This window comes from Amblyraja radiata, chromosome 2 (assembly GCF_010909765.2).
Source record: "Amblyraja radiata isolate CabotCenter1 chromosome 2, sAmbRad1.1.pri, whole genome shotgun sequence".
Lineage (NCBI taxonomy): Eukaryota > Metazoa > Chordata > Chondrichthyes > Rajiformes > Rajidae > Amblyraja > Amblyraja radiata.
The window spans coordinates 108271232-108288348 of record NC_045957.1 but is presented as its reverse complement, the minus strand read 5'-3'; the positions used below and the strand labels follow the sequence as shown (position 1 = coordinate 108288348).

Here is a 17117-nt window from a genome sequence, read left to right as displayed (position 1 = left end):
CTTTATAATTGCATCTGTGTTCTCGGACCAGGAGAGATCTTCAGAGATATGCACGCCCAGGTATTTGAAGCTCTTGACCCTCTCCACCATCGACCCGTTGATATAAATGGGACTATGGGTCCCCATCCTACCCCTTCCAAAGTCCACAATCAGTTCCTTGGTTTTGCTGGTGTTGAGAGCCAGGTTATTGTGCTGGCACCATTTGGTCAAACGGTCGATCTCACTTCTATACTCTGACTCATCTCCATCAGTGATACGTCCCACAACAGTGGTGTCATCAGCGAACTTGATGATGGAGTTCGCACTATGACCGGCTACGCAGTCATGAGTATAGAGTGAGTACAGCAGGGGGCTGAGCACGCAGCCTTGAGGTGCTCCCGTGCTGATTGTTATCGAAGCTGACACATTTCCACCAATACGGACAGACTGGTCTGTGAATGGGGAAGTCGAGGATCCAATTGCAGAGGGATGCGCAGAGACCCAGTTCTGAGAGTTTGGTAACCAGCTTGGAGGGGATGATTGTGTTAAATGCCGAGCTGTAGTCAATGAATAACAGCCTGACATATGCGTTTTTGTTGTCCAAGTGGTCCAGAGCGGAGTGGAGAGCAAGTGAGATCGCATCCACCGTTGACCTGTTGTGGCGTTAAGCGAACTGCAGTGGGTCCAGGTTTTTGTTGAGGTAGGAGCTGATTTGTGCCATGATCAACCTCTCAAAGCACTTCATCACCACCGATGTTAGTGCCACAGGTCGATAGTCATTGAGGCGCGTCACCTTGCTCTTCTTGGGCACTGGTATAATTGATGCCCTTTTAAAGCAGGTGGGAACCTCAGACCTCAGAAGTTTGAGGTTGAAAATGTCCGTAAAAACTCCAGCCAGTTGGTCCGCACAGGTTTTTAGAACACGACCAGGTATGCCATCAGGTCCAGGCGCTTTCCGAGGGTTCACCCCTCTGAAGGATTTTCTGACGTCGACCTCAGTGACCGTGACCGAAATACCATCACAGTGAATGGGAGCTCGAGAAGGCCCATAAGTGTTCTCCGTATCAAAGAGTGCGTAAAACACATTGAGCTCGTCAGGGAGTGAAGTTTCACTGACGTGTGCTGCCTTCTGATTTCGCCTTGTCGGAGGTGATTGCATTCAGGCCCCGCCACAGCTGCCGAACATCCATCTCATCCTCCAGCTTGGAGCAGAAGTCCCTTTTGGCCTTTTTGATGGCCTTACTAAGGTTGTATCTGGTCTTCTTGTAGTCCTCAGTATCTTCAGACATGAATGCCCGGTGTCTGGACTTCAGAAGAGTGCGGATCTCATAGTTCATCCAAGGCTTCTGATTGGGAAACAATTGAAAGGTTTTAGTTGGGATGCAGTCCTCCACACATTTCTTTATGAAGTCTGTAACGACTATGGCGTATTCGTTCAGGTCCGTTGCCGAGTCCCTGAACATTGCCCAGTCTACAGACTACAAACAGTCCTGGAGTTGTTCCTCTGAACAGACCTCACCTCTGGGGGTGCGCTCTGAAACATTCACTGGATGTTTTCAAGAGAGAGTTACATTTAGCTCTTGGGGCTAGCGAAATCAAGGGATATGGGGAAAAAACAGGAAAGGGGTACTGATTTTAGATGAACAGCCATGGACATATTGAATGGCAGTGCTGGCTCGAAGGGCCGAATGGCCTATTTCTGCACCTATTTTCTATGTTTCTGTGCTTGAGTATATGGCAATAAAACTCGACCACTTGATTTTGAAGCATTCATGCATGGTGGAGGTATAATGTAGTCATAGAGTGATACAGTGTGAAAACAGGCCCTTCGGCCCAACTTGCCAACACCCGCCAACATGTCCCAACTACACTACCTGCTTTTGCATATCCCTCCAGACCTGTCCTATCCATGTATCAGTCTAACTGTTTCTTAAATGTTGCGATAGTCCCAGCCTCAACTACCTTCTCTGGCAACTTGTTCCATACACCCACCACCCTTTGTGTGGAAAAAGTTACCCCTCAGATTCCTATGAATTATTTTCCCCTTCACCATAAATCTGTCCTCTGGTCCTCGATTCACCCACTCTGGGCAAGAGACAGTGCATTGAAATGTATGTTTATAATGCATTTTAGATTTCTCGAAAGTCTTACTTTAAAAAAAGCAGCGTTTCCACAAACATATATGACCCTTTATTAATGTCATGGTTTGTTAATTCTAAATTCAAATCAAAATGAAATATACGTCAAAAGGAGAATGCATACTTTCAAAATACTCTGATTATTTTCCCGAGCAAAACATAATTTATATGACTTTGCAAAATCAGGAAATGTTATGATTATTTCTTGTCCCCTTTTCCAACTACAAAAAAAAAAAAATAGCACTTGAAATTATAACACATTTAAAAGTTTTTTTGTCAAATTTTCTGTACCGTGGAACGCACTGGCATCGATCCGGATGGGGGGGGGGGGGGATACATAACCCCACTTTTTGAGATAGGGGGTGGCCTGTATTATTATCCCCCAGTTTTTGGAGGTCAAGCAATAACAAAAATAATAATCACCGGCTCCTATCTCTCAAAGGGAAGTATGAACTGTGAGGAGGATGCTATGAGAATGCAGGGTGACTTGGAAAGGTTGGGGGAGTGGACGGATGCATGGCAGATGACGTTTAATGTAGAGAAATGTGAGGTTATCCACGTTGGTAGCAAAAACCGGAAGGCAGATTACTATCTAAATGGCGTCAAGTTGGGAAAAGGGGAAGTACAGCGGGATCTGGGGGTCCTTGTTCATCAGTCTACAAAAGTAAGCATGCAGGTACAATAGGCAGTGAAGAAAGCGAATGGCATGTTGGCCTTTATAACTAGAGAAGTCGAGTATAGGAGCAAAGAGGTCCTTCTGCAGTTGCACAGAGCCGTAGTGAGACCACACCCAGAGTATTGTGTGCAGTTTTGGTCCCCTAATTTGAGGAAGGACATTCTTGCTATTGAGAAAGTTTACAAGGTTAATTCCCGGGATGGCGGGACTGTCATATGCTGAGAGAATGAAGCAGCTGGGCTTGTACACTCTGGAGTTTAGAAGGATGAGAGGGCATCTTATTGAAACATATAAGATTGTTAAGGTACACAAAATTGCTGGGGAAACTCAGCGGGTGCAGCAGCATCTATGGAGCGAAGGAAATAGGCGACGTTTCTGGCCGAAACCCTTCTTCAGACTGGGATTGTTAAGGGTTTGGATATGCTGGAGGCAGGAAACATGTTCCCGATGTTGGGGGAGTCCAGAACCAGGGGCCACAGTTTAAGAATAAGGGGTAAGCCATTTAGAATGGAGACAAGGAAACACTTTTTCTCACAGAGAGTTGTGAGTGTGTGGAATTCTCTGCCTCAGAGGGTGGTGGAGGCAGGTTCTCTGGATGCTTTCACGAGAGAGCTGGATAGGGCTCTTAAAGATAGCGGAGTCAGGGGATATGGGAAAAAGGCAGCAATGGGGTACTGATTGGGGATGATCAGCCATGATCACATTGAATGGCGGTGCTGGCTCGAAGTGCCAAAAGGTCTACTCCTGCACCTATTGTCTATTGCCTATTGTCTATTGTCTCATGCAGGCCCTACATTATCTTAAAACATACTTCAAACAAAAAAATTGAAATCATACTTCTACAATGCACTAAAATATGATTTTAATACATCAAATTTCAAAAAGTCCCTACAGTGGGAGGGGGGGCGCCTCGCTCCAACACCCTACCCCCACTCGGTCGCTCCACTTCATCGCGGGTATCCCCAAGGCCAGTGATCGCTCAGCCTCCCCACTTTCGAAAAAGCTCCGTGGTCCCTGGAGGTGGCCATATCGTAGCATCAGGGGCAATAGACAAGATTGGGAGAGGTGCAAATAAATCTTTAGAAGAAGAAGCACGGGAATCCACAAACCTGTCTTCATCAACGGGTCGATGATGGAGAGAGTCAACCACTTTAAGATCATAGACGTGCATATCTCTGAAGATCGTCCTGAACCCAGTACATTGATGCAATCATTTAGAAAACCCAACAATGCCTCTACTTTTCATTTCACTCCACATCTCGTATGTGTATGTGACGAATAAACTTGATTTGACTTGACTTGACTTCCTTAGAAGATTGGGAAGATTTGGTATGTTGACAAATACTCTCTTGAGCTTTTGCAAATGTACAGTAGAGATCCCATTAACTGGTTGCATCGTGACCTGCTTCGGCATTTTGAATTCCCAGGAACGAAGGAGATTACCAAAAGTGGTGACACTCCCTCAGTCCATCATGGTCCTGACCTCCCCATCATCGACATGAACAGGTGACATTCGGATAGGAACCCCTTTTCAGGCTGGGCGACAGGGTCTCTACATTCCACACCAGGGCATCGGAAATGTCCTTGTTCTTCAGGGAACGAGGATTCCCCTCCGCCACCATAGATGAGGCTCGCACCAGGGTCTCATCCATACCCCGCAACACTGCTCTCTCTCCCCATCTCCGCACTCGCAACAAGGGCAGAGTCCCCCTAGTCCTCACCTTTCACCCCACCAGCCGGCAAATACAACACATAATCCTCCGCCACTTCCGTCACCTCCAACGTGACCCCACCACTCGCCACATCTTCCCATCTCCCCCCATGTCTGCCTTCCGCAAAGACCGCTCCCTATTGTCTCTGCATTCATGCATGTGAAAGGAAAAAAGTACTTTAATCATCAAGGATAGAAGAAAAACATTCAGGCTGTATTGGCGGTTCCGCCCAGCCACTGGCCCACACCACACTTCAGTTTCAATCAAGTCTTTTTGACTGGAGACACAAAACGCAGGAGTAACTCAACTGGTCAGGCAGCATATCTGGAGTAAAAGGAATAGGTGTCTATTTTCAGTGTAAACCAGCATCTGCAGTTCCTTCCGACACATTTGATATTTCTGGTCAAGACCCTTCTTCTGGAAAACAAATTAGTTTTTGTTAGGAGGGAGGGTGGTGGAAAGATGGCTGTGTCTATCGGTCTTGGCCTTTGGGTCTTCTGATCCAAGTTCTGTTCAATAATAACTGCACCATGGCTTCAGTCCTATGCGCGTGCTAGGATTACTGTACATATATATCTTGCGTGTCATGCAGCATTGAAGACTCCTTAATGTTGCTGTGTATAATGGCAGATAGCCGAGGTAGAGCTTCTAAACCAACAGAAACAAATTGTTATTCAGCCCACTTCTTCCCACCCTGCTTCCTGTAAGGACTCCATCCCCTACTCCCAATTCCTCCGCCTACGCCGCATCTGCTCCCAGGATGAGGCGTTCCACAGCCCACATCTGAAATGTCCTCACTCTTCAGGGAACGGGGGTTCCCCTCCTCCACCATAGATGAGGCTCGCACCAGGGTCTCTTCCATACCCCGCAACACTGCTCTCTCTCCCCATCCCCGCACTCGCAACAAGGACAGAGTCCCCCTAGTCCTCACCTTTCACCCCACCAGCCGTCACATACAACAAATAATCCTCCATCGTTTCCGCCACCTCCAACGTGACCCCACCACTCGCCACATCTTCCCATCTCTCCCCATGTCTGCCTTCCGCAAAGACCGCTCCCTCCGCAACTCCCTTGTCAATTCTTCCCTTCCCTCCCGTACCACCCCCTCCCCGGGCACTTTCCGTTGCAACCGCAAGAAATGCAACACCTGTCCCTTCACCTCCCCCCTCGACTCCATTCAAGGACCCAAGCAGTCGTTCCAGGTGCGACAAAGGTTCACCTGCATCTCCTCCAACCTCATCTACTGCATCCGCTGCTCTAGATGTCAGCTGATTTACATCGGGGAGACTAAGCGGAGGTTGGGCGATCGTTTCGCCGAACACCTCCGCTCAGTCCACAATAACCTACCTGAACTCCCGGTGGCTCAGCACTTCAACTTCCCCTCCCATTCCCAATCCGACCTCTCTGTCCTGGGTCTCCTCCATTGCCAGAGTGAGCAACACCGGAAATTGTAGGAACAGCACCTCATATTCCGCCTGGGTTGTTTGCGTCTCGATGGCATGAACGTTGAATTCTCCCAGTTTTGCTAGCCCTTGTTGTCTCCTCCCCTTCCTTAACCCTCGAGCTGTCTCCTCCCCTCCCCCCGCCCCCGGGCTCCTCCTCCTCCCTTTTCCTTCCTTCTCCCCCCCCCCCTCCCCACCCCCTATTAGTCTGAAGAAGGGTTTCGGCCCGAAACGTCGCCTATTTCCTTCGCTCCATAGATGCTGCTGCACCCGCTGAGTTTCTCCAGCATTTTTGTGTACCTTCGATCTTCCAGCATCTGCAGTTCCTTCTTGAACACATCCTGTACGATAGGGTCTCTATCTCTGTTCTGTCTTGGGAGGATAAGACCTGCTATGCAGGAAGTGAAGGAAATGCAGAAGAGGGGCAGAGGAGAAGCCGCTCTTCTTGAAGGAGCTTTTTTCAGATGGCCTGGAGTAGAAAGCATTAATAGATATAGAATTGTGAAGATGGAAGAGAAGAATGGCATCCTTACAGGGTGGAAGAGGGTGAAGTTGAGTTATCCATGCTGAACTTATCAGTTTAATCACTTTTCTCATCAGCATCCACCTTACCATCAAATTCAACTAGGCAATTTGACATTTATTTTGAAAGATCTTTATATCAATTACCAATTTATCTGCTGAAATCCACCATAAACCGATGGACCCCCACAGCTACCTCATCTATACCTTCTCTCGCTGTATTCTTGTTGATTAACAAAAGCACCCTAGGGATATACTTTTATGGTGTTCTTATAATTAAAATGTCTTTGTTTTATAAAACTGAAATGAAACATTTTAGGATATTTTCAAAGAATGGAAAACTACTGGGGAAGAATTGTACTTTGAATTAATATCTTATGTTCAGTTTTTTAATAACAAGTATTGGCAAACAAAAAAAAATACCCATAGGTAAAAATTAATTTATCTGCGTTTCTTTAATCACTGAAACAAATCTTTGCAAAAATATCTTCCAATTGAAATTGAGGAGTCTATTGATTTGACTTTCTTTCTTTAAAGAAAAATCTGCAAGCTCTAATAAGGAAGTGACAAGTGAATACTAAAGTGTATATTCCATACGTGTAGAGGTTTAAATTGTATTCCAACCTGTAATCCTTGTGGTGCTCTGTACAAGCTTGTATCGATTTAAAAAAAAAAAAAACAACTTAAATATCCTTCAGCTCCATTTCATAAATATCTGCTTGGGACCTCTAAGTGAAAACGTCTTCTGAACCGTTTGCTGTGATATTTCAATGCATTTGTTTCTATGTTCTTTCTTTCACGAGTTGTTAAGGATGTGGATACACCAAAGGGAAGTGATTACTTTTCTGCTGACAGCTTTTAATGTCTAGACACAATCAATTTGGCTGTGCAAAATAAATTAAGATTTACTTTCTTATAAGGGAGCCAATTTCTTTGGATTTGATGTACTGATATTTTTACATAAAATATGGAATGGCTTTGTTAATTAATTTGAATTCTGTCTACATTTTCAGGTAATTTGGACCTGACTGGCCCAAAGCAAGTCTTCAAAGCAGAGAACAATCCATGGGTTACACCAATTGCTGACCAATTCCAACTCGGTGTATCCCATGTCTTTGAATACATTCGTTCTGAAACCTACAAGTAGTAAGTAGAATAAATGATCATTGCTTCATTGAAAACTTAACTAAATGATTCCTGGGTGTTAAATATGTTTATTCATTTATCTTTGCAGTGCTAAATCTTTATATGTACCACTTACAACTTAGTAAATGGAAATTAGTCTGAACCTATTATAAAGTAGGCCTTATATTTGCTCCAGCATGAAAGTGGATGTTACCGTAGAAAATTGTCTTGGTTTCCTCCACTTTAAGAAGTGTTAAAACAGAACCTGGGAGATAAAGCAGGAAACTGCCAAACATTTCACTCACTGATTCATGCAACAATAAACAATCTGTCGGAGATACCCTCAGCAGGTTGTGCTGCTTTCTTGGGGTGGGGGGTTAGTGAGGAGATGGAATGGAGTTGTCAGCATTTCTGTTCAAAATCCTGCATCGGTCCCGATATAAGGTTTTGACCCAAAACAACGACAATTCCTTTCACCCCTTGGATGCTGCTCCACCTGCTGAATTACAGTACGCTCCTAATTCCACCATCTGAAGTCTCTTGCATCTCCATTGATTCATGGGAATCTAGTTGGTGCTATTAATCTCACACTCCTGTAAAAAAATGAATGGAATCGAGATGGGTATTTCCTAATCGAGTGCACTAATTGAGACATCTCTAAACTGAAGATATAATTTCTTCAAATTGGGCTTGGGCTGTCAGCAATGAGATTTTTTAAAGCCTGGAAAAAAATCCCAATATAACATTGCAGGAGATGCACTTTTACTCATGCACTGTTCACTACCATAAACATGATTGAGTTTTTGTTTAACTGAGAGTATTAAATGACAGTAATAGGTTGTGAGGTTTGGATTCAATTTCTGTCACTGGGTAATTAAACTTTACTAGTTCTGTGTACAAAATGTGACCTGAAATTAAATCCTGCATTATTGTGAATTGGGGTAGTAGATACCTGGTTCAGTTTTTCATGGATGGAGCTTCAACAGACATTTTACACATTGTGGAAATGCTTTTATACCAACATCTCAATAAAATACATTTAAAATAAAATAATGAATAAGTTTATTGGCCAAGTATGTACACATACAAGGAATTTTCCTTTCTATTTTTAATTTTAAATTCTTGCTTTCTTTTAAAATGGTTAAGTGACAATTTGTTGCCTTCCTGAAACTAAGACCTATAGATATGCTCAATTTTTCATTCATGCAAATGCATCTTTAAGCAGTGAATTATCTAGTAGCCTTAGTATTTTGCTGACTTGCAGTTTAAGGAAAAGAAAGATTTAGAAGGAAAGGAGTGCATGACATCATCAGGAGATGCAATGCAGTCCTTTTCTGACAGGAAATGCTCTATCCAAGTATTACCACAGTTAAAATTCTTCAAATACAACAAACAACTTAATTTTAAATAATGGCGACACAAGAGACTGCAAATGCTGGAATCTGGAGCAACAATCTGCTGGAGAAACTCAGCAGTCAACCATTTTGTGTTGGGACCCATTATCTGGGCAGAAAGAGTAAAGGGAAGATAGCAGGTATGAAGAGGTGAAGGGGGTGACAAAGCTTGTAAGTGATAGCTCGATCCGTGTGAGGATGGGTGGATTGGCAGATGGAGTCAGGTTGGAGAGGGAAAGGTAGGATTTGTGACAGAGGCTGGGAGATGATGGGTGGCGGCAACAAAGGGCTGTGAATGATGGTAAACTGCTGCCCCTGTGTAACATTGCCGTCCTTCTGGTCTACCCAAGTCCTCTCACACACACCCTTCTCTTCAAACCACTCCCCGCCCCTGTCACCTTTCAGCCAGTTTCTTTTCCCTCCCCTGCCCACTCCATCTGTCCATCACCCACTGGGTGGCCTCCTCTCACTGTTGCCCCCTGCCTATCCTACCTCCCTTATTTGGTTATGTAGGAAGGAACTGCAGACGCTGGTTTACACCGAAGATGCAAAATGCTGGAGTAACTCAGCAGGTCAGGCAGCATCTCTGGAGAAAAGGAATAGGTGATGTTTTGGGTTGAGACCCTTCTTCAGACTGAGAGCTTAGTTACTTCAGCATTTAGGGTCCATCCCTCATTTGGATCCTTGTTTCACCTTCCTTTCCTCGAGTCCATCACCTGTAAAAGATTAAAACAATTATACTCAAAATAACATTAATAACATACACTTAACTGATCAAAGTTCCAACCATATTATTCCACAATCTTCTGTCACGTAATATTTAAAAAGGAAACTGCCCAGGTTCATCCTGATTTTGCAGAACCATGTTTTCTATATTTCCATGTAGTTTAGAAGGTGATTATGTGACCCTCAGAGATTTCCCGTTCCCTCGTTAGTTTTTCTGCCATTTCCCCACATTCCCCACATTTCCCCACATCCCTATCAACTCACCTACACATAAGGGGCAAATTACAGTGGTCAATTCATCTACACATCTCTGGGATGTGGGGGGGGAAACGAAGTAAATCGACCAAATCCACACAGAATCCACAGAATTGTGGCTAAACCCAACACATGATTTGATTATAGAAGCAGAAAGGTTCTACTGCAGTTGTACAGGGTCTTGGTGAGACCACACCTGGAGTATTGCGTACAGTTCTGGTCTCCTAATCTGAGGAAATACATTCTTGCCATAGAGGGAGTACAGAGAAGGCTGATTCCTGGGATGTCAGGACTTTCACATGAAGAAAGACTGGATAGATTTGGCTTGTACTCGCTAGAATTTAGAAGATTGACGGGGGATTTATAGAAACTTACAAAATTCTTAAAGGGTTGGACAGGCTAGATGCAGGAAGATTGTTCCCGATGTTGGGGAAGTCCAGAACAAGGGGTCACAGTTTAAGGATAGAGGGGAAATCTTTTAGGACCGAGTCAGAAAAACATTTTTCACACAGAGAGTGGTGAATCTCTGGAATTCTCTGCCACAGAAGGTAGTTGAGGCCAGTTCATTGGCTATATTTAAGAGGGAGTTAGATGTGGCCCTTGTGGCTAAAGGTATCAGGGGGGTATGGAGAGAAGGTAGGTACAGGATACTGAGTTGGATGATCAGCCATGATCATATTGAATGGCGGTGCAGGCTCGAAGGACCGAATGGCCTACTCCTGCACCTATTTTCCATGTTTCTATGTTTCTAGTACAAGGGTCACACAGGCACTACAGGAGGTTGGGATTGAACCCAGGGTGGTGGCAATGTGGGACAACCACACTACCAGCTGCGCCAATGTTCTTCTCCTCAACTGTCTATCCATGAACAGCTTGTTCTAAACCTTCACTGTCCTCTGACACATTTAAATCTGCATTAACTGTTCACTATTTCACTCATCTTAAGCTTATGCTGCTATGGACAATGGAGGACCCCGCGTGGGGGGACCGCCGTGAGGGAGGGGGGAAGAACAAAGGGGGAACTTGGGGGTGGGGAATTTGTAACTTTGTAAACGGCCTTTATGTGCGACTATTTGCATGCCTTGGTAGACAGAAATGCTGGAGAAACGTCGCCCATTTCCTTCGCTCCATAGATGCTGCCTCACCCGCAGAGTTTCTCCAGCATTTTTGTCTACCTTAGATTTTCCAGCATTTGCAGTTCCTTCTTAAACATTTGCATGCCTTGCGTATGTAAAGAAAGAATTTCACTTTGACTTGTCTCATGTGACAATAATGTATTCATTACAATTCAATTAAGTTTGTCAATTTCTAGGGGTGCTGCTTTTAACAGACGAGATATCATTCATTCAATAGAACCAGACTCCAGGTTTTAGTCCTTGCAGTAACGTAACCTACATTATATCTATAGTGTAGTGGAATTTTAATTGCATTCCTCTACTATTTATGGAATGATGATAAACCTGTTATGAAGGCCAGATTGTACACTGCAGGATGTAGGTCTTTATAAATAGAGGCAGAGATGAAGATATTCAGAAGACTGCATGCTTGCATTCAAGATAGAAGGAGGAAGAGGCGTGGGAAGGGAGTGAGGTGATCGATAGAAATTATTTTCTCAAGGCTTCACAATGGGTAGACGGGGAAAATCTGGGGTCGTAAGTTGAGGTCTGCAGTTTGATGGGGGTAGGTATTTTGCCTAGAGATTGTACAGGTGAGACTGTCTGTGTTACATCCCAGCTGTTGGTATGATCTTGTACAATTTATATATTTCTTACAGATATCATATTTCAAATTAGATTGCAGTCTCAAGATGGCGCCTAAATTGAAAGCACCCATATTACCAAGATGTAATTTCTTAAAACTTGTATCGCTCATTATCTAGTGTGTTCTTATCCCTGTTACTAATTCATGAATCAGTAGAATCAACCCTTTGATTATGTATATGATTCACTCTTAATTACCTCTTCAGTTCAGGGGCAAATAGGACTGGACATTGTTTCCCAGTGTTGACCACAACATTCACAACCCATGAATGAATAACTAAAAACAAAATTGTAAAAATGTTACATTTAAAAGTATTAACCTAATCTCTCTTATTCCTTTTGGTTGTTTTTGGAGGAAGCATGATGGAAGCATGGAGAGAGGCAGAATGGGAATAGGAGTAGAGGGATCTCAGTTGAGCTATGATTACAATCAATCCTAGCATTGTTCTGATCTTAGAAACAAGGAACTGCAGATGCCTCTTTAATACACAAAAGGACACAGTGCTGGATTAAATCAGAAGGTCAGGCTGCGGAACGTGGATAGGTGATTTTCTGGGTCGAGACTCTGCAATTCCTTGTTTCTGCTTTAATTTACTTGGCTGGAGAACTCACAACTTCAAACATAGTTCAATATCAATCCATATCTTTGGAGATATGAACTTCATTTCAAACCAATGAATCCAAGTTAATGAAATTTAGATTTGGTAGAAAAAGGCAAGTATAGTCCAGGAACATGCCCTTCAGCCCATGATATCTATGTCGAACATGATGCAAGATTTATTTGATCTCTTCTACCTGCACATGATGCATGCACTTCCATTTCTTGCATATTCATGAACCTATATGAAAGCCACAATCATATCTGCTTCCACCACCAACCCCGGAAACTCATTCCACACCCACCACTCTCAGTCTAAAAAAAGTATGTGATTATGTCACCCCTCCCTTTAAGCTATGCCCTCGAGTATTTGACATTTTGAACTTGGGAAATAGGTCTGACTGTCTACTCCACCTAAGCCTGTCATCATTTAATAAACTTCTATCTGGTCACCTATCAGCCTCCAATGCTCCAGATAATACAAACTAAGTTTGTCCCATCTTTCTTTGTAACTGATCCGCATTAATCCAGTTGACATCTTGATAAACCTCTACTACACCCTGTCCAAAGCCTCTACTTTCTTCCTGTAATAGGGTGACTGCAAACGGCCCACACTAATGTAATAAAAAGGAACTGCGGATGCTGGTTGGTACCAAAGATAGCCACAAAATGCTAGAGTAACTCAGCGGGTCAAGCATCATCTTTGGAGAAAATGGACAAGTGATGTTTCGGGTTGGGCTCCTTCTTCACTGGACCACTGCTCCAATTGCAGCCTAACAAAACTTTTATAAAGTTGCAACATGACTTCCTAACTCATACTCAATGACCCAGTGGTTGAAAGCAAGCATACCGTATGCCTTCTTTACCACTCTATCTACCTGTACTCCTACCTTTCAGGAGGTAGACTTGGATTCCAAGATCCCTTAGTACATTGTTAAGGGTCGGGCCATGAACTGTATACTTTCCCCTTGCATTTGATCTCCCAAAGTGTAACATTTCACCCTTGTCTGGATTAAACTCCAACTGCCATCTTTCTACAAGAGACCCAACACCACCACCTCCTTGATCTCAAAATGCCCTAACATGTTAATATACCACACACTGACTTTGCTGTCGTCTGGGTCCTTTTCCTTAGTGAATACCGATGCTAAGTACTTGTTTAGTACCTCACCTACATCCTCTGACTCCAAGCATAAATTTCTTCCTTTATCCTTGAATTAGTCCTACCCCTTTCCCAAGTTAGCTTCTTGTTTTTAATGTATGTATTACAAAATCTTGGTATTTTCTTTAACCCAATCACCAATGGCATTTCATGGCCTCTTTTAGCCCTCCTTATACCTATACGAGTTATTTTCTATTTTCTTTATATTCCTCAAATGCACTTCAGGGAACATACTGGTCCTAAACACTGATTGGCTGCTCTTTCAAATTCTCCTACATGTTAGACGTGGATTTACCCAATAACAGCTTGTTCCAATTTATTCTTTGCTAGCTCCTGCCTACTAATGTTGTAATTTGCACAACCCCAATTTCATGCTTTTCCCCCCAAAATCCAGATTTATCCTTATTCAAACCTTTGTTTAAACTTTCGGAGTTGTGAATACTGTTCCCAAAAAGCTTTCCCACTATAACGCTAGTTATAGGCTAATTTGTGGCATGTGTAAGGAACGGGCAGGAGGAGGAATACAGGAACTTGACCAGTGCCTTTTGTGCCTGGAGTGAAGAGAACTGTCTCATACTGAACACAACTAAGACTAAAGAGATGGTGGTTAACTTTGGCAGGTCCAATCTCCCCCTTCAGCCGGTCAACGCTGCAAGGGCTGACATTGAGATGGTGCAGACATATAAATACCTTGGAGTGCACCTTGATAACAAACTGGACTGGTCTGTCAACTCTGACTCCCTCTACAAAAAAGGCCAGAGCAGACTCTTTTTCCTCAGAAGGCTCAAATCCTTCAATGTGTGCAATGAGATGCTGCACATGTTTTACAACACGGTGGTTGCAAGTGTTATTTTCTATGCTGTTGTCTGCTGGGGCAACAGCATTAGTGCAAAAAACAACAAGAAGCTGGTCAAACTGGTTAAACGAGCTAGCTCAGTGCTGGAGGGGAGAGTAGACTCTGGGATGGATGTGCTTGAGAGGCGTATGAGGCACAAGGTGCAGGTCATCCTGAAAAACCCCGGGCATCCCCTCCATGTAATTCTGGAGAGTCAAAAGAGCACTCGGAACAACTACCGGCTCCTCTCCCTGCCCTGTAGAACGGAGCGGTTCAGGAGATCCTTCACCCCTGCAGCCATTAGATGTTATAATTCGGACCGCTAGGCTGTAGGGGGATGCATTTTGCAATTTTTAATTTTTAACTGTTAATTATTGGTCTTTTTAAGTATTTATTGCTCTCAGGTAGTGTCCACATTGTATTCTATGTATTTTCTGTCTGCGTTAGTTTTGAATCTGTGGGTTTGTTGGTTGGGGGCTTCTGGACATCTGAATTTCCCTGAGGGGATCAATAAAGTATTTATTATTATTATTATTATTATTATTATTATTATTATTATTATTATTATTATTATTATTATTTCCCAATGCATGTTCCAGTCTGGTCTCACTTCGAGTTGGGCTATCCATATAAAGTTTCAATAAACGCTTTTTAATACAAATCACAAATGCTGCACCATGTAAGCCTCTTGCACTTAGGAAGTTTCTGTCAATATTGGACATACAATGCATTCAGAAAATATTCAGACCCCTTCACTTTTTCCACATTTTGTTATGTTACAGCCTTATTCTAAAATGAATTAAATTCATTTTTTTAAATCATCAATCTACACAGAATACCCCATAATAAAAAAGTGAAAACAGGTGTTTAGAAAAATTTCCAAAGTAATTAAAAAGAAATTACTGAAATATCACATTTACATAAGTATTCAGACCCTCTACTCAGTACTTCGTGACGCATCTTGGGCAGCGATTACAGCATCAAGTCTTCTTGGGTATGATGCTACAAGCTTGGCACACCTGTATTTGGGTAATTTCTCCCATTCTTCTCTGCAGATCTTCTCAAGCTCTGTCAGGTTGGATGGGGAGCGTCAATGCACAGCTATTTTCAGGTCCTTCCAGAGATGTTTGATCAGGTTCAAGTCCGGGCTCTGACTGGGCCACTCAAGGACATTCACAGACTTGTCACGAAGCCACAACTGCGTTGGCTTGGCTGTGTGTTTAGGGTCGTTGTCCTGTTGGAAGGTGAACCTCCGCCTCAATCTGAGATTCAGAATGCTCTGGAGCAAGTTTTCATCAAGAATCTCTCTGTACTTTGCTCTGTTCATCTTTCCCTCGATCCTGACTAGTCTCCCAGTTCCTGCTGCTGAAAAACATCCCCACATCATGATGCTGCCACCACCATGCATCACCGTAGGTATGGTATTGGCCAGGTGATGAGCGGTGCCTGGTTTACTCCAGACGTGATGGTTGGCATTCAGGCCAAAGAGTTCCATCTTGGTTTCATCAGACCAGAGAATCGTGTTTCTCATACCTTTTTGCAAACTCCAAGTGGGCTGTCATGTGCCTTTTACTTAGGAGTTGCTTCCGTCTGGCCACTCTTCCATAAAGGCCTAATTGGTGCATATATAGTTGTCCTTCTGAAAGGTTCTCCCATCTCCACAGAGGAACTCTGGAGCTCTGACAGAGTTACCATCAGGTTCTTGGTCTTCTCCCTGACCAAGGCCCTTCTCCTCCGATTGCTCAGTTTGGCCAGGCAGCCAGCTCTATGAAGAGTCTTGGTGGTTCCAAAATACTTTAATTTAAGAATGACTGAGGCCACTGTACTCTTCGGGACCTGCAATGCTGCAGAAATTGTTTTATATCCTTCCCCAGATCTGTGTCTCGACACAATCCTGCTCGGAGATCTACAGACAATTTCTTCGTCTTCATTGCTTAGTTTTTGCTCTGACATGCACTGTCAACTGTGGGACCTTATAGAGACAGGTGTGTGCCTTTCCAAATCATGTCCAATCAAGTTAATTTACCACTGGTGGACTCCAATCAAGTTGTAGGAACATCTCAAGGATAACTAATGGAAACAGGATGAACCGAAGCTCAATTTTGAGTGTCATAGCAAAGGGTCTGAATACTTATGTAAATGTGATATTTCTGTTATTTATTTGTAATTACTTCGAAAAAATTTCTAAACACCTGTTTTTGCTTCTTCATTCTGGGGTATTGTGTGTGGATTGATGATAAACAAAATAATAATTTAATCCAGTTTAAAATAAGGCTTCTTCTTCTTCTTGGATATGGCATGCCCAGCCTAAAGTTGTAGGACATCTTGTTCTATTTGATCTTATTTGATTGTGCACGCCAGGTTGATTGCATTCATTGAAACAGGACGGCCCTCGTGAAGGTTGCAATCTCCCACAAAATAAGGCTGTAACGTAACAAAATGTGGAAAAGGTGAAGGGGTCTGAATACTTTCTGAATGCCCTGTATCTATACCTCTACCTATTGGGAGGCCTATAGTATAATTCCATCAAAGTGATTGCACCTTTTTTATTTTTGAGCTCTAACCATATTGCCTCAATGAATGAACCATCTAGTTTGTCCCTTCTGAATTTAGTGGTGTGGTGTATTTCCTGCATGATAGTAGCAGTGAGAAGACGGCATGGCTTAGATAGGTAGATCCTTAATGGCATATGCGGCTTTCATGGACTCATGTTGATGCTTTTAATGGTGGGAAGGGCTGTGCCTTTGATGGAATGGGCTGTGTCCACCACTCTCCGCATCGTCGTGCATTCCT

The 17117-nt window shown here is 43.3% G+C and overlaps 1 protein-coding gene across 1 annotated transcript in view; it reads left to right on the top strand.

The window, feature by feature from the left end:
• rsu1 (Ras suppressor protein 1) overlaps nt 1-17117 on the top strand; it is a 197260-nt gene that overhangs the window by 131126 nt on the left and 49017 nt on the right. Inside the window, exon 8 of the mRNA XM_033013184.1 lies at nt 7483-7615. Coding sequence (XP_032869075.1) covers nt 7483-7615 — 133 coding nt within the window. The remainder of the gene's footprint in view (nt 1-7482; nt 7616-17117) is intronic.